Source organism: Podarcis erhardii (genome assembly GCF_964252035.2).
Source record: "Podarcis erhardii genome assembly, chromosome: 1".
NCBI lineage: Eukaryota > Metazoa > Chordata > Lepidosauria > Squamata > Lacertidae > Podarcis > Podarcis erhardii.
Window position 1 is genome coordinate 62746806 of NC_138497.1, and position 25601 is coordinate 62772406.

General features: G+C 41.6%; 1 protein-coding gene across 4 annotated transcripts in view; it reads left to right on the forward strand.

Moving 5' to 3' along the window:
* The window catches only part of LUZP2 (leucine zipper protein 2), a 349517-nt gene that overhangs the window by 23422 nt on the left and 300494 nt on the right, over nt 1-25601 (forward strand). For 3 of the 4 annotated variants that reach the window (XM_081835527.1, XM_081835526.1, XM_081835524.1), the window contains one exon: nt 11351-11554. In XM_081835527.1, the coding sequence (XP_081691653.1) occupies nt 11493-11554 (62 nt within the window). In that variant the 5' untranslated portion in view covers nt 11351-11492. Of the gene's footprint in view, nt 1-10931; nt 10951-11350; nt 11555-25601 lie in introns of those variants that run through there. The other variant, XM_081835525.1, reaches the window with a different exon arrangement.

Genomic DNA, 25601 nt, shown 5'->3' on the forward strand with positions numbered 1-25601 from the left:
CTATTTATCTACTTGCACTTTGACGTGCTTTCGAACTGCTAGGTTGGCAGGAGCAGGGACCGAGCAACGGGAGCTCACCCCGTCACGGGGATTCGAACCGCCAACCTTCTGATCAGCAAGTCCTAGGCTCTGCAAATAAAACGTTTTAAATGTGTTACAAAGTGCAATATACATATGTGACTCTAGATGGTGACAGTGAGCTATGCAAAATTCAATGTATTTTTCAAAACATTTTAAAATAAAGCATTTTCACAGTGTTATATATATATATATATATATATATATATATATATACACAACACTGTGAAAATGCTTTATTTTAAATATATATAAATAAATGCTTTATTTTTTATATATATATTTTGTAGATTCCACCTGTGTGTGCTTTCAACTTTTATGTTGGGAATCATCTGCTTCCCAGCAACAGCTGTTCTCTCTCTCTCTCTCTCTCTCTCTCTCTCTCTCTCTCTTTGTTCTCAGTTTTCACTAAGACTTTCATTATGCAGTATAGGAGTAGCACAAATGAGGCTATTGGGGAGGTGAGGGGCATGGACTTGGGTGCATCCTTAAAGCAGGGAAGGTGTGGTCCTGTCTTTCTAGGGATGGTGGAAATCAGAATATTGGTGTAACTATTAGTTTCAAGTTAACCGCTCAGCCCTGCATGTCTCAGATAGGTGTAAGCAGAAGCAAGCACCACAAAAACTATTCAAAAAGGAGATGTGATCAGGTTATTCCTGGAACATTGCATAAAATGTATGAGGAAATGTCTTGGGCAAGGCTGTGGGGAAATTTGGGCTTAATTCTTGGTATCCCATTTCTTAAGATGGAAACACATGAACTGTGTAAAGCACAAGGGTATCATCAATCTATCCAAAGAAATAAGCAGAGCAGATAGGTGCAAATCAATCAATACATGACAGAGGATTTTCAGCACATCTCTGTTCCTACTAATTCCTCCTGCAGAATAAATCAAAATGACAAATCTAGGGCTGGCATCAGATTTGAGAGGGTTCTGGGCAAAGGGTGGATCCACGCGGTTCTGCTGGTGGACCCTGGTAGGCTTATTTAGTTGTGGTAGTGTTGTTCCAGCAGAGCTGGCCTTGGATGGCTGAATCTAAGCAAATTTCCTACAAGGCCCCATGGTTATGTGAGATCAGGACATTGTGGTCAAATAAAAGGGTGCTCTGAACACCCTTTTATTTATTACTTTATATTTATTACTTTATATTTATATTTATATTTATATTTATATTATATTTATAATTTTATTTATTACCACTACCACAACATACACACACATATATATATGGGCCAGGGCAGACATTAGCAGGTAAAAAAAAAAAAAAAAGGTAAAGGATCCCTGGATGGTCCAGTCAAAAGCCACTATGGGGTGTGGTGCTCATCTCGCTTCAGGCCAAGTGAGCCGGCGTATGTCCACAGACAGCTTTCTGGGTCATGTGGCCAGCGTGACTAAACCGCTTCTGGCGGAACCATGACGGAAGCCAGAGCACACAGAAACACTGTTTAACTCCCCTGCTGCAGCGGTACCTATTTATCTACTTGCACTGGTGTGCTTTCAAACTGCTAGGTTGGCAGGAGCTGGGATAGAGCAATGTGAGCTCACCCCATTGTACAGATTTGAACCACCGACCTTCTGATCCGCAAGCCTAAGAGGCACTGTGGTTTAGACCACAGCACTACCCACACCCATACATTAGCAGGACTCCTGCAGTTGCCCAAGAATGAAATTTACTGAGGCCAGCCCTGATACGGTTGCCATATGCCCTATTTTTCCAAGACACGTCCACTTTTTCATGGGTAGAGTCGTCATAGCAATCCATAATTGCCATAAAGTTGGCAAATGTGTCCTCTTTCTTGCTCTTCAGAATATGGCAACTTACCATGTATGCCAAGAGTGGCTAACCCGTGACTACAGCAACCATTATCCCTACCACTGGTCATACTGACTGGGACTGAGGGCAACATCTGGAGAGGTGGCACACATTCCCTGTCCCTGATTTGTGCTATGCATATCATTGAATAAATAAAAGTCTTTAAAGTAGAGATCTTTCCCAGTCTGCACCTGCCTTAGAATTGTTGAGATGTTTTAATTGCTTTATTGCTTGGGTGTTTGCCACCCCAAGCCCCTTTCAGAGGACAGGCACAATATACGTTTAATAAAGAATAGCTCCTCCTATACACAGTGATGTATTGGAGCATATTATTTAAATTTCCTGTACTGGTATTATTCTGCTATGTTCCTTAAGAACTGCAAGGACACCATTAGGGAATTTGTAGAAGTAAATCAAGAGCTTCTAGATACTGCAGTCCTGGGTAAACATAAAGGAAAGGGTATAGCATCAGAAATATATAGGTATAATATCTAGAGGTTATGTTTGAAGCAGCATAGAAGACATGAATTTTCAGGATGACTCAGCAATGTAATTTTTGCTCAGCTGTGACCATTTACTTTTGTCTACTGAGAATTACCATAATTGCATGTGCTAAGTGCAGATAAGCATGCTGTTCAATATACAGTCTATACAAACTAAAGTCAACCCTCCGTTTCCAGTTACTGTACCCATTAATTTAATGCCTGCCATTCTCTGTTGGCCAGGGGATTTTTTTTTTTTTTTTTTTTTTGAGGTATAGTAAAGACTGCAAAGAAGCTTGAAATTCAATGCAAAAAATAATTAGCTAGTATCAATGAGGTTTAAATGAGAAGTGTTAGAAATGGTTTTAGCTCCTCTTTCTCTTTAACAAACTATTAAGCAAAGAGAAAAAGAGAGAGAATTAGTAACAGTGTGAGTGTATAAAGGCCAGGCTGACCATCCATCCTTTTGTGGCACCACTCAGCCTCTCGTGAGATGGAGGGTATGTCCACAACTTTCCAGGAGAAAATTCTAAAACTTTCAGGTGACAGTAGGCTTCCCTTTAAAGGCAAGGTGGCTATGCTTCTTTCTCCTGTTTTCTTTTGTATTGTAAAGCTTTGCCATTGCTTCAGGCAACAAGTAGGCTGTCATCAGCAGCCCAGAGACATCCACTTGGAACATTCTATCCCAACTTGTATCAAAATTATACCACATCACAGTTTCATGCTCCTGGTGATGAATCCTATCTTTGGAGGGGTGGCCTTCTGTCCCATTCACCCCCACACACAAAAATTATCCAGGCTGAATACAGCTCTAGTGGAAGCTGCATCTGAAGCCACAGAACGTTCTGGAGTTCTGAAGGTTTATGAGACTGTAGGAGGAGCTACTCTGGAGACCTGTGAAAAGAATCACTGAGGGAAGTGGGACGCTCTTTGGTTGTGTTCTCCAAAACCCACCTCTGGTTCCAGCTTGTCAATATCCTTCTTAAAATATGGTGTCATGGTGCCCCAAGCTGGACACAGTTCTCCAGGTATGGTCTGACCAAGGCAGAATAGAGCAGTACTATTACTTCCATTGATCTGGACACTTCCATTGACTCATGTTAAGCTTGTCTTCTACTGAGACACCTAAATCCTTTTCACATGAATGATCAACAACGATCAGATGTCCCTTTGTCTTATATTTGTGCAGCTGGTTAATCCTGCCTAAGTGCAGAACCTTACATTTGTCCCTTTCTAAGTTCCTTTTGTTAGTTTGAACCCAGTTCTTTAATCTATTAAAGTCATCTTGAATCCCAGTTCTGTGTAGCATTAGCTACCCCTCACAGTCTGATGTCATCTGCAAATTTGATGAGAATCCCCTTAATTTCTTCATCGGAAAAGGCTGAACAACAATAGGCCCAGGACAGAGCTGTGCAGCACCCCACTTGACAGTCCCCCCCCCCCCGAATGATGAGAAACCATTAGTTAGCACCATTTGGGCAATGAGTATGGGGTTAAGCATAACATGGTTGGAAGGTCGTCAAGGGTAGTGTGAATGTCTATTTTCCCCCCATTAAGAATTTCTACAGTGCTCCCAGTTGCCCGTGGTTCCTGATCTGAAAAGAAACCCTTGGGTGGAGTCACCTTAAGGTATCTTTCCTAAGAATTTAATTGATGCACAGAGAGCTATGAGGTTGCCTACACAGTTCCTGAAAGCAGTGTGCTCACTGATCCTTTCTTCCACCTTTTAAAATACTAATTCCCACACCGACTGCTTTAACTGTAGAGATGTGGTATGTAAGAATTCATTTGAGACAAAAGATGGTAATCTGCATCTCAGTTACTCTCAAAACCTACAATTAAATCAGTGAGGTCATCAGAGCAATTGGAGGACTGTGGCTTAATTTCTATGTAGGCATTGCCAATGTTCACCTTTGCTTACTGGCTACATTGTTATTGCCTACAAATGGAAGAGATTTTTTAAGTTCTATTTTTATCCTGATTTGAAGTAAGCTTGAAGCAAGCTTAACAAAAAAAGCCCCACAATTTTAAAAATGTAACTTCCATTTTTAAAAGAAGTAGTATAACAGAAAATCAAAACATTGAAGAGAAAAATAAAACCAATAAGTATAATTGGCCTTTATGCCAACTTGACAAAAGGTGATCCAAGGCAGTGGAATACGAGAATACCCCACCCGTTGCCTTTTTAAAGTGCCCCCCACAACATAAAAACCCAGTTACCGTCAAAGTCTATACGGCTTCATCTATAAAGGACTTTAAGTTTCCAAGTCAACTCCACAGCCCTATACAAACATTCTTTCTTCCACACACTTGCCATTGTGTGAGGGGCACACACCCGTCACAACATACCCAGAGAGGAACATTTGCAGTGGGGACCCTGCAAGATCAGGACTCCACATCATATGGGGATCCTAGACAAAGAGAAAGGGGTCTCCACCACAAAACACAGATGAGAATGCAAAGGAAGGGAGGTCAGGAACCCACTCCTGCTTCCACTCCCAATACACAATGACAGTTACAGTAGCAAAACTAAATTCCACTGTGTTCATTCCACTTACTAGGGTGTAAGACTCAGGAACTTCAGTGAGATATGCTGCTGAGTAAAGCATGCCAAAAGAAGGCTTTCAGCAACCTTGGACCTAAACAAACAAATGAGACACAAGTAAGCTTCTCATTTTAATTTCCCAAACATGAGCATATTTTCCTCCCTACTAAGGCTGCTTACACTGGCTCTTACCGTCGCTGAAAATTGAAAACAGAAGTCTCTCAGAAGCCTGATGTGTTGTGGAGAACTGGGTAACGGAACACTTCTTAACTTGCTTTATGCTGATAACGAACTCACTGCAATCCCATTTAAATTTATCTATTTTAAGAATCTCCTTATTGCTTGTGTTGCAGGTGGTGGTGGTCCTGTTGTTCATTAATTGATTGCTTTTCCCTTTTTTGCTCTTTTGATGTTTTTTGTGCTTTATTAGATTTCTAAGTTGTAAGGACCATTCAACATAATGCCTAAGTCGTGGAGTGTACAAAAAATATAAATAATAATTAGATTGCAAGCTTTGTTTTATGCCCTGCAACAGTCAGCACTTTGCAGCCAAATCGTTAGAACTAATGATCTGGTTAACAAATATTAGGTATAATTAACAACTGTCAAGACTTTGCTGCATTACCTTTGTTTTGAATTATTACTTCATTTGCACATTTTTAATTAGTATATGGAGATTGGGAGTTTTTTGGATTTTTTTTTTTAAACTGTTTAATGTAGTAGTTCTTTTGAGCCATTTTGGGGGACAACCTCTTGTGTTTGAGATTGTGAGAGCACCTTGATAAACTGGTATTTTCTGTCCCAGATGACTTTATATTTATACTTTACAGGCAAAGTAGGAATGCCAGCATCTTGTCACCTCTCCATAATATACAACTAGTGTGCTTTTTGCTACTGCTTCTGCACAAATAATCTACTCCAGTAATTTCTGAATAAGCCATGCCATGCTCCTAAACAATGATGGTTGATTCACACATTACACTGTTAGCCACGTGCCCACCAGTGTTTGTAGCACTAAGCACCTTAAAGCAGCCTTTCTCTGCTTTGTGTCCTTCTGGTGCTGCTGGATCACAACTCCCACCATCCTTAGCCAGCATGGCCAATGGTCAGGGATGATGGGATTTGTAGTCCAACAACAACAGGCTGAGGGAGGCTTCCTTAAGGAATTCTGCCCACATATCCATTAACTGTGGAAAATGGTTCATAGTGTTTATTGTTACTAATATTGATGAGCAAAAGTCAAGTGTTAGAAGGGTGCCTACCTTAAAAGCTTACAGCAGGGGTCATTCCTTTCTGGGCCATCTTCTGGGGACCACATGTCAGTGGTGGTTGGGGCCTAGGGCAAAAGATTGGTGGAGCAATTACTTTTGTACAGTTGGCTAGTTTCTAGACACACCTCTTTTGAGCTCCATCCAAACAAGGAAGAGTCTGGGATACATCTCAGCCAGGCAAAATACTTGAGGGTGCAAAGCAAGGGCAGTGAGTGGCATGGGTTGGGGAGAGGAAGAGTGGCTGGAGATTGGGATAGTTTGAAGGGTCGGGGGAGGGAGATTGGGAACCCAGACCTGATTTTCCCCGTCCCTGGCTTATAGCATCATTGAACTCAAGAAGAGACATGTTGCATCAGGAGAAAGGACCATCTAAACCAGCATCCTTGTCTCCATGTGCCTGTTGGAAAACAGAAGAAACATCATCATTGCATGGGAAAGCATCAAATGGAAGCACTATCTTTTGTAAACCTCCCCACAAACACCCCTATTTGCAAAGCTCAGTTCATTTAAATCAGTGTTTCCTAAACTTGGGTCTCCAGCTGTTTTGAACTACAACTCCCATCATCCATAGCTAGCAAGAGCCAGTAGTCGGGAATGATGGGAATTGTAGTCCAAAACGGCCGGAAACCCAAGTTTGGGAAACACTGATTTAACTGGAGTAGTAGATAAGGTCTCCCAAAGTAACTATGCATTTGCGTTGGCTTGACTATAATTTGTCATTGTGGTTTATTTGAGGGACTAGGTTTTGACAGATGTAGTCAATGATACATTGATCTCAGAATCACTTCTCAGTGTGACATCCTGGTATGTTAAGGCCCATTACACTAAGCTGTGGTGACTAACCAGATGCCTTATAAAATGTGGCGGCAGTACAGGGAAGAGGAAGCTTTTTTAAGTTTTAATCCCCCCTCTGAGAAAATGTTTCTGTTGAGAGGCAAAACAGTGATTGAATTCAGAAATTAATCTTCCACTCGCCTTTCCCCCAAATGGCAAAAACTTCCTCCCTTCACTCAAAAATAAATAAGTAAACATCACTCTGGATGTAAATGACAGAAGGTTGGTTTAATGGGCTGAAGGTGAGGTGCCTGGCAAGGTTGAAAGGTGAGGATCTGAGAGGTGGGCTTCCAGTAACAAGTCACCACATCACCATGGTAACACGACTGGCTCTGCCACGCAATATAAAGAAATTAAATATAAAAAAACACATTCTCACATTAATAGGGAACTGTGAAAAATCATGCTGAACTGAGTAGCTGCTATTCTATCTGCTGTAGTTATGGAATAGTGAAAAAAAGTGAGAAATATCAAATATGGTCTTTTTTATCAATATGCACACTCTCATTTCTCAATAGAACACACCCTCAAACTATGACTAGAACGTGGGTGTATTTGTGACTGATAAAAATGCCTTAAAGATCAGATGGTGTGTAGAGAACCAAGGTTGGACATTCAGCTTCAGTTTAGACTTAAATTTGCCAAACCTGGACAGATTCAAGTTTCTGATCTAAGCCCCTATTCTAGTTTATAAATGAATACCAATTGGGGAACTCTGCTGGGAGCTGGTGCAGGAAGGGAAATTAGTGAAAATCTCCCCCCCCCCCACCACCACACACTTTCCTTTTGCTAGGAGGAACATTCTGAGCAATCCACTCAAGGGTTGCTACCTCTGGTGAGAGCCAATCCACCATGGTTGCATACAGAGTGTATCTCTATGTCACCATTACAGCTGTCATTGGGGCAATCTAGCTGTTTGTCAGAGACATGGCCGGCAGAGTGGAATCTACAGAGGGGGAGGAAAACAGAAACTTGGTTCTTTCACACAAGGAAAGTGAGATAAGCCCCTCTCACTCTGGAATGCTGCCTGTAAGTTTTCGCAGCAGCACAGAGATGAAGGAACAGGATGCAGGTGGTAGGAGGGAGTTGATTTCAACTCCAGAGGAGGAGGAATGGGCCGCACCTGAGTCTCCAAGAAGTAGGAGGCGGAGCAAGCGATTAGAACAAAGGAGGACCCTCAGGAAGCGGGGGGTGGACTTGGCGTGTATCTGGCCTTGGCAGGGGCCTGAAGCCAGTCAAGTCAACTGACTCCGACAGTGAGGAATGAGTTGTGGGAAGTTTGAATTGCTGAAAGCCCATAATAACTAAATAAACCTCCACTAGTAAAACTGCCAGTGTCCATGTCTTATGTGAGAGAAGTGCTAAACCTGACACTGTTGTTTGTTCCAAGGGTTTTTGATGTGAAATTGTAGTGGACCATTCACACCACTGATGTTACTCAAACCACAAATCCCAAGCACCATCCATAATGTGAGACATTGCAGAAATCAACATTTCACACTGAACAACATTGTGGAACCATGCTGGAACGTTCACAAATGTCAGGTTTTTTGAGAGAGAAGAAAAGGTAACCTGAAAAAGCAATGAAATGATTGATGACGTTAAGTTGGAAGCAGGCAGGAAAATCCTGTAGCTATAGCACAGGGCAGTCCAACTTTTCATACCAAGTGGGCTGCAAAAGTACTTCGACACAGTACCAATGGGTTACACCCTGCCTTGTTGCATGGGCGGGGGAACAAGGCCAAAATTTGACAGCCCTCCCAGCCCATCCACTGCCTTTACAAAGCCAGCTAAGTGAGGACTTTAGGAGCCTGTTGGAGCCCTCACACCTCCTTCCCAAAGTCCAGCATCCTTCCCCCTGGGGAAGGCAGCACAAGAGTTGTGGGTGGGTTGTGCATCAAATGTTGCTGAGGTCTGCAAAAGGAGGCCTCAGGGGCCATATGTGGCCCTCAGACTATGTACTGGACCACCCTCTATAGGTTTACAAATGTTACATATGGAGGGCCCTTCTGTACCAAACCAGTATTTCAATAATGTAGTACATTTCGAAACACCTCTCTGTGTATAATGCAGCAATGCATGGAGCCATGTTGTTCCAGTATAGTGGACTATTTTAAATGTGTTTGGTTGGATCCAAACTGCCTCCCAAGAACAGAAGGACTGTTTCCATCAGTGGAAGGCATCTGATTCAGTGGATGAGTCCTTCTGGTAGCAGGAGGGAAAGTTATTTCCCTTGATTCTGCCTTGCTGAAATCTGTTTCAGAGCATTGGGGGACCTTTTGGAACAGTGAAGGATGTGGCTCAGGAAAAGGAGACAAAATTGGTGCCAGTTTCTCTTCCATTCCATCCCTGCCACCTTCTGCTGGCAGGAGCCTCTGAGCAGAACTACACTCCAGGGAAGAGGGATGTTGCCTCCAGTGTGAGCAAACTCTGGATCCAATCCACTGAGGTTGCCAGCACATTGCTTTTCAAATAGCAGAGGCATACAGTTAGGATCCTGTGAGCACACACAAGGGACAGCACATCAAGGGCATGGGTCCCTTGAACCTGAATCTCTACCTTTATGCCAGGGCAAAGTCATTTAAATACAAAACGGGAAATAGTTTATATTATATAGTTTATATAATAGTTTATATTATATTAGTTTATATGGTATATATCCATTTCCGCATCATAAATATGAAAACAGGGGGCTGATTCAGACCTTCCAAGTGTCCCTATTTTCCAGAGATGTCCCTGATTTAGAGAAGCCATCCCGGTTACTGATTTGATCCCAGAATGTCCCACTTTTCCTTAGGATGTCCCTATTTTCATTGGAGAAAAGTTGGAGGGTATGGAGTTATTCAACCTTCAAATCTTCTGAAGGAAATCCTGTTTGGGGGATGGTTTTTTTAAAAAATGTTTTATTATGTTTTTTATATATGTTGGAAGCTGCTCAGTAATATGTGTGGAATATAAATAGTAAAATTATCATTATGGAATGGGACTTCCCTATTTTCAATGGAAACATGTTGGAGGGTATGCTGATTCTGTTTGAATTTTTCTACAATGTTTATTTGCAATGACACCTTGCCATTTCACTATGCATGCCCCGTTCACAATTAATTACCATGTGTGCATTTTGCCATTTAAACTGTATTAGCTTCTAGTTAGCATGTTTATAGCTGATGGTTGCCAAATATTTCCTTTCCTAATCTGCCAGAGGGTGAAAAGAAAGAAGCATAGGTTGAATCTGGGAAGCTTTTGTCTGTAATGTATTGCCACTGTATGATGTATCAAACCATTTTAAATCTTTCTGATGCGTTCTGCATGAGCAATTATGTATTCAGGCAACTGAACTCTCCTTTCTTATGACCCATGTAACCGTTTTCACTTTCCAGAACAAGCTGTTCTCATTTCATGTAACTGCATTATGCTTTAAATTCTGCATTTCTGTCATACCTTAAAATCTGGGAATCTATTGCCTATCAGAGAGTGGAGTTTTATTTATGCGTCTTGGGAGTGAAGGGCATTCAGGACTTTTACACTTCTGTCAAAAACAGTTTGCCAGTAAAAGATGAGGACCATCATGTAAAGAATTTAACCTCTTTCAGAACATGCACCCACAACTTAATGAAGTGTGTGACACTTATGCCAACTGTTGGGCTTTTTTCTTAATTAAATGACATATATATAGAGAAAGCATAAGGCACACAAACACAGAAAGCAGAAATTTGAATTGTCCCTCTAATAGGTGCCTCAGGACTTTGTGGCATCTCAGGGTCTTTAGAGTGGCACTAGCATTTCAGTATATCTTTTGGGGTGCGTTTTTACTCCATTTGTTTCGGTGCCAACTCCCATGCCGCCAAGATTTGCGCTTCTAATTGGCGCAATAACTTCCATTTCTAACTGAGCAGAGTACAGCCTTTGTATGCACAGTGCATGAGGTTAATTTGAAACTTGTCTGTTAATTTAAAGAAACCTGACCTGTGTTCTACATTGCAAATCCTGTTGAGTGATGCAACTTTAATTCTAACAACAGACAGATTTTGCGTCTGTGTGCTTTCCCCTTGATATCATTTTTAAGGCAAAAGTGATGTGCACTCCTAGCCTGGGAGCTTAGTAGCATCCACGGTGCTCTCACTTCCCTCCCTAGTTGCCACTTAAACTGCTAGTAATAACAAATCCTTCAGGACATCAATAGAGTCGCTGTGTTGAATAATCGCAGGCTATCAGGCAGGAGGCTTGCAGCAGCAGCTCCATTGCCTGTGACATCACTCCTGAAGCTCAAACCCCACTCTAAGCAGCCTTCATTAGTCAGTGTGTTGGTCTGTCTGCTTTTTCCAGATCTACAGACCGTCACACGCGGGAGCAGGCTCTTTGCAGAGGAAGGACTTTGGGAATCAGAAGCTCTGGGAGAGACGGCGGAATAAAGAAGGGAGGGAGAGCGGCAGCGAGCCCCAGAGAACGCAACAGACACACTTACAATATGAAATTCATCCTGCCTCGTTACTTGCTGTCCCTTTTTCCTGTTCTGGTTCTCAGCACCAGGTGAGTGCACAGATCTCTGACTTTGGAATGTGTTTGAGAAGCAGTTAAGGTGCATTTTTTTAAGCTTGATTTTCATTCTGGCTTCTCTCATGCTTCTAAGTTCAGGGAGCACCTTTTCTTGAACTGATTCCAGGGTAGGTTTTCGTTTCATGTTTCTCCTCTCTCTCTCTCTCTCTCTCTCTCTCTCACACACACACACACACACACACACACACACACACACGTCTTTGATTCTGGGTCATTTCCTAGTTAGTCCAGTCCATCCATCTCCTTAGCTGGTAACAGGGAAACTGCGAGCTCTGCAATGACCCAAACGCTTTTGTGATGAAGCAAAACTGTTCCTGACGTCCAGTATAGCTGTAGCAATTTTGCATGTGTTCCAGTGGAAATAAAGCTAAAGAAATGGGAATGGAGAACGTGGATTTCTGATGTTATGAGATCTGAGCTGGAAAATAGAATGCCAAAGCCTGGAACAGTTTTATTGCAGTGGGAGTTTTACAATTGAAAGATAACAGTGTTCAGGCTTTCTGTTTGTATTTGTGAATGGCATGAGCCTGGAATGGCATCGGGATGGCAGGGGTAATATTTTAAAGTTCCAGAAATATAGGAATCTCCCAGTGTGTTGGCATCAAATCAACAAAAGGTTTTGAGTTTTCAGTTTTGGGCATCACAGTTTGGGATCTATGGAGAACATTTATTCCTGAGTCAGGTGCAGCATGTGCAGTAAATCAGATCTTAAGGGATGGCACTCTGTCTCACAGCCACATTGCACACAGATTGAAAGTTAATACTGTGTGCAGAGTAGGATCTGTTTGAGTAAAGACCTCTTCCGACGTCTTGCTGTCAGTGCATGGCTTTCAATTTCCTGGTGCTTATAAACAAGAAAATAACAACCTCCTGCTATGTTGGCTATTAAGTACCTTGTAAACTTTTAAGTCCCAAGAGAAGGTAAAAAGTCATGTACCCACACCTAGGCATGTCTCAGAGAACTGCCCATATCCCTTTATGATTAAGTTTTGCTTTCCTGCAAGGTTTCTCCAGCAGTGGAATTGAAGAAGCTTTCTATTCTGGGCTCTAAGTGTACTGTCACTGAAACAAGATTACTCACTAAACAGTTGGGTTTTCAGATGTAATCCACCTGAGCAAGAGTGCCTGCCAATTGCAGGTGTAACTGAGAAGGAAGGGTCAAAGAAGTAGGGAGAGAAGCAGCAGGACCACAGATAGTTTTGTGCTGAGATGTGCCAGGACTTCTTACTCAGCTGTCTACACTTTTAAAGAAGTTGTAATTTTAGGTTCTGCCCTGCTCAGCCAGTAATGAATCCCTCAGATTCTCTTTGATGGACCATGCAATTCTCTTTGAAGCCTTGCGTTGCAATTTGCTAATTACCTGAGGCTCTGTTTTGACTTACTGAGTAGATCTTGGAAATATCCTGTTAGTATGAAAGTCTCTGTCAATTCAGGCTGCTGATTTGGTGGCTAAACTGTATGTGCTTTGCCAAATGACACAGGAGTTAAATTCAAATGGAGGCTTGAGATGGAAAAAGCAACTCACCAAGAGATAAAAGTTTGCATCTTAAATGGGCTTTTGATTGAAGTGCTTTTATAGCTGAGTTGATGGCTGCCAACTTATCTCCTGTTTACAAAGAACAGAAAAGGAAAGGCATATTTGCATTTCCATATGTTTTCAAAATTTGAATAGATTTCCTGAAAGAAAATGAGATCAGAGTATCAGCTGCTGTAACCTAGAATCTTGGCCAATAAACTTTGAAAGGATGTCATTAAAAAGGTTGTCACGTAAACCTCTTTGCCTATGAAGTATATCAATGGTAAACAATTTTCTTCTTCTCTGGACTTACCTTGGAGTAAGCCCCACTGAATTCAGTGAGACTTGCTTCTGAGTAGACATTGTTAGGCTTGCAGCTTTAGATTACAAAACTGGAAAAATATACTTGAGTGTCCACTCCACCTCCATTAGTGTAACTTTCAGACTTGAACTCAACTTGCACATACTTCTGAAATGCATGTTAGCTTCATTCTTTTCTGGTGATATTGAAAAGATATACCAATGTGTGCAAATCACCAACCAGTCATTGATTACATATCAGTGAGTACTGATTTACAAGTAACTTCCTTTTAGAACTGTTATTATTATTAGTAGTAGTATTATACGACTAAACAACAACAACAAGTTATTGTGAAGCTTCCTCTAGGGTTTTGAACCTGCACTGGAAGCCACAGAGATTTGCAGCTCCAAGAGAAAGTGATTTTTTTTTAAATAACGTAGGATTTATTTGGGCTCTTAATGAATGCTTAACAGAAAGAAACAAGAGTTGATTGATACTGCATTGCTGCTGGAAGCATGTTAAGAGATGAGACTTTATTGGGAATGCCCATAATTACACAAGAGGAGTGAGAGGGAGGAGACAGTAGACAAATTGGCTCCGGGAACTAATTGGAAGTTGCCTTCTAAAGCATTAGTTTTAGGGTGCATATAATTTGAAACAAAGCTTCACCAGGGGGCATTTGTATGTTACATTTCACATTTTGATTTTGAATCCTAATTTTTGGAGAATGTATTTTTGAAGTTACCCTCTTGTTTTGTGTTAAATATTGGCATGATTCAATGACAGTAATTCAGGAGGCTGTTGGAAGTGAGCATATGGGGTGGTATTTTGGTAATGTGGTAACTCTGAAGAACTATGGGTATGGCCCCGTAGGGACTTCTCTGCAGCCACCTTGTCCTTGCAAAGCTGTGAGTGCAATAGGGTGTACACAGCCTTCTGTTGGTTTTTCTCTTGTAGGATTTAGCCAGTGATATTTCTCCTGTAATTTATTCTAGAAGAATGTCATTGAGTCTGTAGCATCTAAGATTGTTCCTTGCTAACATATGGTTAATGCTCAGGCAATTGCCCAAGCTGAGAAGGTTTGCAAGAACAGTTGCTGTAGTGAAGATGGGAATCTATTATCCTGCTGTGTGAAACTGCTTAGCTCAGGCATAGCTAAAGCCACGAGTGCTTTGAGATTTCTTTAGAAGTATTTTCCTGTCAACTTGTCATGGACACAGAACAATCTTCATTTCTTGTATTTACCAGCACTAGAATCAGTGGACAGTCCACTTGATTGGCGGGTGAGGGGAGGATGCAGACAGTTAAGCTAAAGTTTACCATTCTTATTCCTTGGGGTGGGGGTTATCCCCATTTCTGTGTGTGTGTTTATGAAGAGGAGTATATTTTAAAATAAGTATGCATTCTGCATGCATTTTTTCAGGTATAACTTATTTCCTTTTCTAAATTGTATTTTTCCCATGAGCAAAGTAGAATAATCACAATCAAAGTTCTGGATTTCAGTACCTTGAAACTGCTGGTGGCCAAATCATGAGTCATGATTTGAGTCTTCTGATCTAAGTCTCCAACTGGGGCTTTATCAGTAAAATGGAAGCTAGGTCAAAATAATAAAAAAAAAGCTGTACTCTCAAGCTCTCTTGCCTAAAACAGCCTTTGCCAACCTGGTGCATGCCAAATATTTTACACTAGAGGCCCCATCAGCCCAGCCAGAACATACCTACCTAAGAGTAAATGTTTGCAGAAAGAGACATTCTGTAAGATGTGCTGTCAGAAATCTATCTGGTGGAAAGTCATTGGGGATTGTTCTTCCTTCCCAGCCTCCAGGCATACTGGGTCAAGTAAGCAGCACTGCGGCATCCCAATACACGCTCCTTTGTATCTTTTCACCTTTCACTGCCATCGCTTTGATAGTTGTAAATAGGGATACAGAAGTTGTTTATGTATTGTGTGCTTCTTTGAGTAGCAACCTGACCGACACTTTTGAAATCATGGGAGTCGGTATCTCAAGGACTACCAGCTCCTGTGTAAATATGCCCAAATAGTCATTATCTAAAGCCCTCCTCTGGATGCTCCTGTTTTCTGAAGCAAGGCTAGGTATGAGGCAGGTGGAAAAAGCACTTTTTCCGTGATGGCACCCCATTTTTGGGGACTCTGACACACACCATATAATTTTTTAGTTCCTACCAACTAAGTGAGCCTAAAGCGCATCCCAATTGTGAGCTAGCTTAGCTGTGGCTCGTGCTAACTTTCCTGAGTTTTGCTCTGTCGTTCAATAAATGCAAATACATATAAAAAAATGAGAGCACATCTCCAGTGACTTCATTCCAAAAGCAACCAAACCCAGGAAACCTTTGAAAGCCCTGAAACTTTTTCACCAGCTAGGAAAATTGGGGTACGCATAACAATGCCCTCTTTTTAACACTTTACTTCAGCTCTAACATTTGCAGGCACATGAATTACTTGAGCTCATAGAGCAGTAGGCTGTGATTTTGTAGTGAGCCAGTAGGAATCACATCTTAATCACTCTAAGCAATTTACTTTCTAGCTGGCAGTCCAGTGGGTCAAATCATTCCAAGTAGTATAGTTTAACTGTCTTATGGATTGTAGCTTTTCTTAAACAACTTCACTGGTATGGCTGTGGACTTTTCCAATAGCCCTACAACCATGAAATAATTTTTAGTGAAGCTGTATTGACGTAGCTTTTGAAGTATCCTTCTCAGCAAATAATTCTTAGGATCACAAGTTAATATACTGGCTAAGTGGAGAGTACAGCATTAACAAAAGCACTTTGCTGGGCGGTACAGAGCCACTACTCTAGCCTTCCTGCAGGAACCTTGTTGCTTACCAGGAGAGAGAGGGGTGAGACAGCAGGGAGGTCTGTGTGGTGCAAACATGGCAGCAGACCCAACCTGGTACTTCTGCCATTGCTTGTGCATGGTGCTGAGCCACCTGCTGGGAAGTTTGTGTAGCAGGTCTGCCTTTACCCAATTAGCTGCTTCTGAGCATTAAGGACCCCGGAAAACTTTCAGACTTCCAACGCAGATCTCTGACCCTCTGCTCTTACACTATATGCATTGTTGAAAAAGAATGCTTGCAAGTATTAAAAGTTTTATGAGGCCAGGCAGATACTGCTTCTAATCCAGTATTCTGGTAGCTTGTTGTTGTTGTTGTTTAGTCGTTTAGTTGTGTCCGACTCTTCGTGACACCATGGACCAGAGCACTCCTGTCTTTCACTGCCTCCTGCAGTTTGGTCAAACTCATGTTTGTATCTTCGAGAACACTGTCCAACCATCTCGTCCTCTCTCATCCCCTTCTCCTTGTGCCCTCAATCTTTCCCAACATCAGGGTCTTTTCCAGGGAGTCTTCTCTTCTCATGAAGTGGCCAAGGTGCTGGAGCCTCAGCTTCAGGATCTGTCCTTCCAGTGAGCACTCAGGGCTAATTTCCTTCAGAATGGATAGGTTTGATCTTCTTGCAGTCCATGGGACTCTCAAGAGTCTTCTCCAGCGCCATAATTCAAAAGCATCAATTCTTTGGCGATCATCCTTCTTTATGGTCCTGCTCTCACTCCCATACATCACTACTGGGAAAACCATGGCTTTAACTATACGGAACTTTGTTGGCAAGGTGATGTCTCTGCTTTTTAAGACGCTGTCTAGGTTTGTCATCGCCTTTCTCCCAAGAAGCAGGCGTCTTTTAATTTCGTGACTACTGGTAGCTTATAACAAGAAATTAAAGTTGATATACATATGTCAAAAGTCTGTTCCCCCAAACTTTTCAGTTTATAGGCATTGGTATTCTTTTTCTAATTGCCTTTTTTTTGGTATTTTTATTTCATTATACCAGAATTGTTACCACAATGTACTGTGAAAATACATTCAAAGGTTAATTTGCATTTTAGCTTTCTTTCTTTGCCTGAAGTGTATATTTTAAAAGATGTCAGAAAGTTACCACTACTGTGAAATTATTATAGATTTTAAAGAATGCTAGGACTGTGCTGAATATTTTCCATATTTGGGTCAAAGCTAGCAATTTTGAAAACTTCCCCCCTCAGAACCTTAGACTGCCTAAATGCTTGTCGTTTTTTCAGGCCTGCACACTGTCATCCCACCCCCGTTGGCTGTTGTTTCTTCAGCAGAAAATGGAGAAAAGAGAAAGACAATATGTATGGGAAGATTTATTAACAAATTACTTATCAGATTTTACGGCACATTTTGAACATCCGCGTTCTTCCTCGGGGGAAACTGTAATTCAGGTTCCAGCAACAAAACAGCTAAATAGATCAAGATTTAGATGGTGAACCTTTGCTAGAGAAGCTAATCTTTCCTGGTGTTAAATGAGTAAATGAACAGTTTTGTCAGAATAGCTGGAAAATCATTAGAAAGGCAGGATCAGGCTGCTTGTTTTTTGCACCATCATTTGCAAATATGGTTGGTAACCTTTCCAAACTCTGGCTACGGGTCTCACACTATTCAAAAGCTCTTTCTACTGAAGGAGTGGAGTTGGTTCAAGTCAATGAGATAAGTCAACAACTGCATCTTCATGAAACTTCTTGAGGTTCTAAGATAATAATAAAAAAACACCTTACAGGCATATACAGGGTTTTCCAATCAAAATTTGAAGAAAGAAATTACTTGCAACATGTGTATAGCAAACTTCAAAATTTTGGCTCATCCCTAAAGCTTCCCCCCTTCCATCTGACCAAGAGGGTGCCTCAACCCTTTGGATAAGATGGTTGCAATGGAGGCTGGGGGGAGATAATGGCTGCAGAGAAAGGAAGATTCACCAAAAATTGCTTTCCTCTTCATTTTGCTGACATATGCATTTTGATCTTGGAGCTTAACCAACTGGATTCCACCCAATGCGCTTTTCCATTGCTTTTATTATCAACAGAAACCTATTGGGGTCTTTCTTCCTATGCTAGCAACCTTTTCTATAGTGTGTGTGTGTCTAAAATGGTGTGCAGTGTGAACTGAAACCTGATTTGGCAGTCATCAACAGGCATGTAATACAACCGGAAGAAAATGCCGTTTACTACTAATAATGTGTGTAATATCGACACTCACTAAATGGGTGTACATATAATAGGGTAAGATTTGGTTTATTTAAAAAGAAAATATAACTGGGTCTCATATTAGTTTAATAGCAGGGGAAAGGATTATGGCAGCACCCCCTGCCCAAAGTTCAATAGAACCATCCCACAGCCGTTTTAAATTGCTATTATAAAGCACTTTGTAATTCAGTTCGCAGGAACAAGTGCCACATTAGTGACTTTTGACAGAAATGAATATAGATTTCTCGAGTCATGAAGACACAATTTCTGGATTTCATTTTAAATTTATTTATTTATTTAAAACATTCATACCCTATTACTCTAAAGCCCGAAATGCTTATGGCAAAATGCTTCACATTTTTCCCTAAGAACAGCAGAGAAAGCAGATATGGGTATTGGGTAAAGCCTCTGTTGTTTAAGCAAAAAATATGATCCTAAAATGAAACTTTGAACTTGCAACATGAAACTACAATATTGACTTTCCTAGCCCTGTGCCAAGGCAACCTCTTTACCTAGTGTTTACTTAGGCAATAGGCAGAATTCTTTGAGTGCATTAATTATCTCTTCTTGCAGTAACTGGATCAAGTATAAAAAACGTCTGAAGAAAGGCAAGACTAGATACTGGCTCTTCCGAGTAGACATGCATAAGGTTGAACTTTAAATCTTCCCCATTCTATGGGATCACCTCATACTACAAAATGTGAATTGCTGTGTCTGGTTTGCTTCACATCACTATAGAAAGGTACAGAGAAATAAAGGAAGGACCCCAACATGGAGAGGATGGGAGAATAGACACTAAAGGCACTAAAGCATTGCTTCCTTATGCCGCAAGGGTGCCGTAATTTTGTTGGCACTAACATCTGGCAACAAAGCTATTTTGAAATTTGTGATTTAGCTCTGCCAAGAATGTGCACATATATAGATATGTGAGCATTGCAATGATGCCATTCAACTTCTGATCTTTCTCTGCTTCTTCACATGAAAAAGATACTAGTTGATGGCACCATTTCTGAAGCACTCATCTTCAAAGTTATATAATCAACTTTACTTTCCAGGTTTCCCCCCTGACATTTTTTTTCTTGTACGTATTTATAAACCATTTTCCAAAATAATGGACTGGAGGTTTTAGTAAATGTTCATTTTTTTACAGACAAATTTAATCAGTACCACTTCCTTTATTTTATAATAGCTTCCCCCAGCCTGATGCTCTCATTATGTTTTGTACGAAGTTGTTTTAAATAGGGTTAGGGTTAGGCAGAGATCAGTGGACAGATAAAGTACCATTCCTGCCTGTTGTAGCTTGCCAAACTATAAAAAGTCCAGTTGATTAATTACATGCCAAACCTCTTATTAATTTATTGACTTTATTATTAATTTGTTGACTATGTTGACATTGCCAAAACCTCACTCCAGATATATTTTTAATAAGCAAAGTTTGCAATTGCTCATTAGATGAAAAAGCAGTATTGCGTTTTCTCTACCCCCCCCCTCAAATTCCATTTACCGAATCTGATGAGAACCAAATACCATTAAAAAGCAAATGTCTCCTGGTACAATCACATATGTATTTGTTGCAAAAAATTGTTGTGATGTGCCATTACATGCCAACATGTGTAACAGAAACAAATGCATGTACGCATCCAGCCCTCAATCATGTTCGCTTCAGAGCGCAGCTACTGTTGTTGTGCCATCTGTGTATTATAAACATTGCTGTTCTTTAATTTTGCCTGTTTGAATTTGAAAGATCAAGCTTCCCTCTTGACACATAATTCATTCCACATTTGCTTTTCTATTGTCTTGGAATATTTTCTGGTTTCTTGTAAAATGTACATCTGAAATAGTATTGTTTTTTCCTCTGCTTTGTGGACCATAGACATCAGTGAAAGGAAGAGGAAGGGACTGGTCCTATATTTGAACCTTGTAACACCTTGGACTTTTCATATAAATGTTCCTTTGTGAGCTACTGTAATGAACTACAGCCACACCTGATCATTTTTCCAGTATAGCACTCCTAGTCATCAGTCAATTCATTGGATTCCTGATAAACATAATGGTTCATATCCATTCCAGGTATAACTTCCATTGATTGCAAAGCCACAAAAATCAATATAGCTACATCAGGGATGGACTGAGCTTGAAGACTTAATAACTATTTTGATGACTTATGATTTGGGGGGAATGCTACAAAATGCAGGGAATGCCCAAATCCCAGTTCAGATTCTTTGACTCTGATAAAAATGCATTGCAGCACCCTCAAAACTCATTTTAAAGTGAGTTCAAACATTATGTCATTCGTGTAATAATGAGCTATTACACAGTCAATCTGAATTTGTGAAACTGCTAGCACGAGGGTTCATATTTTTAATGCATGACTGAAATTTAGACGGAAAGCCATGATAACAGCTAAGTAACATCTGTAAGTTTAGAGGCAAGTGTGCTGTAAACCGCTTCTTGTCTTTAGGGGAGACAGCAGAGAAGGGCTGTTAGGTTCATATTAGTCCAATACTGTTTAATGTCTGAGAGAAAAAATAAGATGCAGCCCCTTCACCATGACACATACAAAAACCATCCAGACTGGTAGCTGAATCTTCTTTCAACATAGTGCAAGGAACAGCAAATTAGCTTGGAGAGGGTGTGTATGTGTCCTGGCCAGACCACATTTCTGTCCTTTGCAGCTCCCTGGTATCTTCTACTCGAGGCATCTGCTTCATTCAGCCTGATGGTACGGTCAGATTTCCAAACTGCGATTGGCTAATCTGTGTCCAGGGCAGCAGTCTATCAGCTCCATCTGGTACACAGGCTGAGACCCTACCTGGCCACAGACTGTCTTGCCAGAGTGGTGCATGCTCTAGTTCAGGGGTAGGCAACCTAAGGCCCGGGGGCCAGATCGCCTTCTCAATCCGGCCCACGGATGGTCCGGGAATCAGTGTGTTTTTACATGAGTGGAATGTGTCCTTTTATTTAAAATGCATCTCTGGGGGTTTTGTGGGGCATAGGAATTCGTTCATTCCCCCCCCCCCTTCAAAATATAGTCTGGTGGACCAATCCACAGCTGAAGAAGGTTGCTCACCCCTGCTCTAGTTATCTCTCGCTTGGACTACTGCAATGTACTCTACATGGGGCTACCTTTGAAGGTGACTCAGAAACTGCAATTAATCCAAAATGCGGCAGCTAGACCGGTGACTGGGAGCGGCCGCCAAGACCACATAACACCAGTCTTGAAAGACCTACATTGGCTCCAGTATGTTTCTGGGCACAATTCAAAGTGTTGGTGCTGACCTTTAAAGCCCTAAATGGCCTCGGTCCAGTATACCTGAAGGAGTGTCTCCACCCCATCGTTCTGCCCAGACAAGGCTTAGGCAGCTGATTGGGGTTATGTGTAGTTGCTTGTGATCCCATTTGCCACCTGCAGGGCTAACAACCTGCCATGGCTGACTGGCTCAACACTGCCACCCCAACATCTTCCTTCCTACTGCTGTTGCCTCCATCCTTCCACCCACTCACCTGTCTGCTCACTCACTCCTGCTGCTGACACAGCAGTGGAACTGCAGTTACATGGCTCTTCATTTTGAGGAAGGGGTCCTTCTTCAGGGCAACACTTTGCAGTTGAGGCTGTCTGGAGAGTGCCTGTGCCACCTCCGCTTTGCTGCAATGGCCACTAATTACTATTTACAATTTAAAATAATATTAAAACGTCTTTGAAAATGAATTTGTCCCCCCTGACAGCAAAGCAACACCACAATGTATAACTCTGAGTAAGGACTCCTTCCTCGGAGCAAGGAATTGAGTATCCATCCTGCTACTGCTTTGTCAAGCAATTATACAAAAACAGCAGTGGTAGGAGGAGGCAGTGGCAGTGCAACTGTCTCGGGCAGTGGAATGTTTTACTTGCCTGGAATGCATGCAAAAGTAAATATTTTGTTGATTTCAGTGAGAAGACTGGGTATCTACTTACTACAGTAAGTAAGTACCTTTCAGTGGAAGCAACTGGATATTAAAATGTTTACGTTTGAGTGGATCATGCCTGTAATTTGTAATAGTTTTAAACACAGAGTTTTATTTAATTTTAGACTAGGTTGCAATTTAGTTACTGCTATTATGCATGTTAATTCCATACTACCTGTATTTCTAACAACTTAGAATTAACAAAACAAAACAAATTCCTTCCAGTAGCACCTTAAAGACCAACTAAGTTAGTTCTTGGTATGAGCTTTCGTGTGCATGCACACTTCTTCAGATACACTGAAACAGAAGTCACCAGACCCTTCTATATAGTGAGAAGGTGGGGAGGGGTATTACTCAGAAGGGTGGTGGGAATGGGTGATTGGCAGATAGCTGTGATGAGCTATCTGTGATGAGCTATTAGAAGGGTCTGGTGACTTCTGTTTCAGTGTATCTGAAGAAGTGTGCATGCACACGAAAGCTCATACCAAGAACTAACTTAGTTGGTCTTTAAGGTGCTACTGGAAGGAATTTTTTTATTTTGTTTTGACTATGGCAGACCAACACGGCTACCTATCTGTAATTGGAACTTAGAATTACTTATAGTTGCACCTTCCCCCATATAACCACATTCTTCTTATTGGAATCGGTTGACATTTCTAATTCACTGCTGGCGTGTGTCTAATAAGAAGTCTGGCAAGAAGTGATACTTATTCCTCTGTGCACCAATATCCTAAAACTGAGCTGTATACTAGTTACAAAGTTATGCTTGTCGTCCATTGTTGATTTAGTAGAGGATGAGTGTGGCTAAGCTCCATCAGAGTTGAATTGAGGGAACTGGATCCACTGCATGCAAATATTCAATCCTTGAATATGCTGTGTGGAAATATTTGTGGCAGTGGCCACTATTGGGAGCCCCAAGGAAATATGATGTGCTCTGCTTGCATTAGGGAAAGGTTATGCTAATCGTACAGGTACAATAGAAAAAGATGTTTTGGATTTTGAAGGCCGACCTAAGATGAGACAAAATAGTAGATGTTAAAATGGATAAGCTTATTTTTCCTGTTGAAAACTCTGCTGCTTTACTATCCTGCTAAACTGAATTGATATTTAACTCTCTTGTTAAGTACCACTTCAAGCACACAGATGTCCCCATTTGCAAAACTGAATGGCAAAGCGAAATAATACAACTTGAACTCAGTAGGTTTTCTCCAAAGTATTAATATATTGTTATTATTCAGTAGCAGCTTTTCTCTGCTGCTGCCTACTCTCTCCCCCCTCTCACCTTGTGGCCTTTTGATGGCTGCTCCACTGATTCTTCTTCACACTTAAATGGCTGCCAATAAGAATCACAGGGGATGCATTTAATAATATTTTTTAAACCTCAAGATCTTATCCACTTTTGTCTTGATGCACACACATCCCAATTTGGCCCACAGGTCTTTGCATGTTCAGACCCAGAGGCCTCCCCCCTAAAGAAACTCACACTTGCCTCAAATTTTAGTTTTGGTTTTTGGCAGAATTTAGGCCACAACTTTATTGATTACAGAAAGTGAGTAGTTGCATAGGCTCTGGTCTGACTAGCTCCCTGCACCCTTGCAGGTAGCGCTGACCCAGAGCTCCATAATAGGTCAGCCAAGGGTGAACACCTGAGGTAGGTGGAAAGCCCGGGAACAGACTATGTCCACTCCCCAGATGCTTCCCTGGACTCAAGTACGGGCACAACCCCCTCTCGGGGGTTGACCAAACCATTGAGTCCCTGGCTTCCTTTAACGGAATACCCTTCACATAGGGATGGCAAGAGCGTTCTCCCATCCCTATCACCTGAACCAGTGCCTATCCGCAACCTTACAAGTTGTGACAATTTGCTAGGCAACAGGCAATACCTAAATGGCAACAGCCAATCTGCCAACTGGGGAAAATTCCTGCCATGTCCCTGTCCCAATGACAGATGACACACGACGGCATAGCAAGGTCAATCACAAAAGACCCTAAATATAGGGAGAGGTGGGCAGGTGATCCGATGCACGAGCCAAAAGAGGAAGCTCTGGGTCACGTGCAAGGGATTAAATAGGTCCCTCGGTCCATTTAGTCAGCTCCCCATTGGCCAGATTAAACCCAGCAAGGAGGGAGCTACCAAACAGGTGTTGTGGCTATCCAATATACCCAATCACAAGCAGGAGGTCAGTCTCCAGGTCTCACCGCAACACATGCCCTCTTTGAGGGAGGACATGCTTTCTCCCCAAACCACCCCCTTCTGCCCCACCCATCTGTCAAATGTTTCAGTGAGATGGGGGAACATCCTGCTTTTAGTCCTAGCTGACACGGGGGTTGTACATGTCAATATCATGGTCAGGGCTAGTCACAAAACATGTCAGGGGCTAGACTAGTTGGTGTGGCTCTATCCTTCTGTTACTTATAGAGGAGCTATATTTTCTGAGAATAATAATAATAATAATAATAATAATTTATTATTTTTACACCGCCCATCTGGCAGGGCTTCCCCAGCCACTCTGGGCAGCTTCCAACCAACTATTAAAATACAGTAATACACATGGTGAGGCATGTGAGACTTCAGACAAATATACCTTATCCTCCTTACAAGAACCTCCAGCAAGTTTGTCTGTTTTTCAGCCCCTGTAAACTGCCACCTCCCCAGAGAGAAGTGGGGTGCCTGTCTTACTTTCTTCTTTTTCTTATGTGCTAGCATGTATTCATTTGTCTGTCAATGAAATGGGTAATCAATCAGCCAGTTACAAGGGTATTAAAGTGCCTTCTGTTCTGAGTCAGCAGCATGTGAATTCATGGTGTGGACAGCCATCACTGGAATGATTACTGCCTCATCTATTATGGTCTTTAATCATCCCTTCTGCAGCTTCTTAATTATGGGTCCTGTGGCAGGACACAATGAAAGGCTGCGACATAAACTAGGGAGGGAAATTGCCATTCGTAATGTGCACTTATCGGTTATACTACAGTAGTAGCAAAAAAAGATTTCCAATATCCTACTGAACCTGAGGAAAGTGTCAGATGTCACATAAAAACTAGTGAACAGGTAATAAAATGTGAGCAAATGGCTAAGTTTCAATGGGAGAAATAGCACACCTGCCACCTAGTAACCTACTGCATGGGCATTGTTTAAAGAGGGCAGGGGGTATCCCTTCCACCATACTTCAAACATCAATGTTGCTACTGCTGGCGAATGGATGG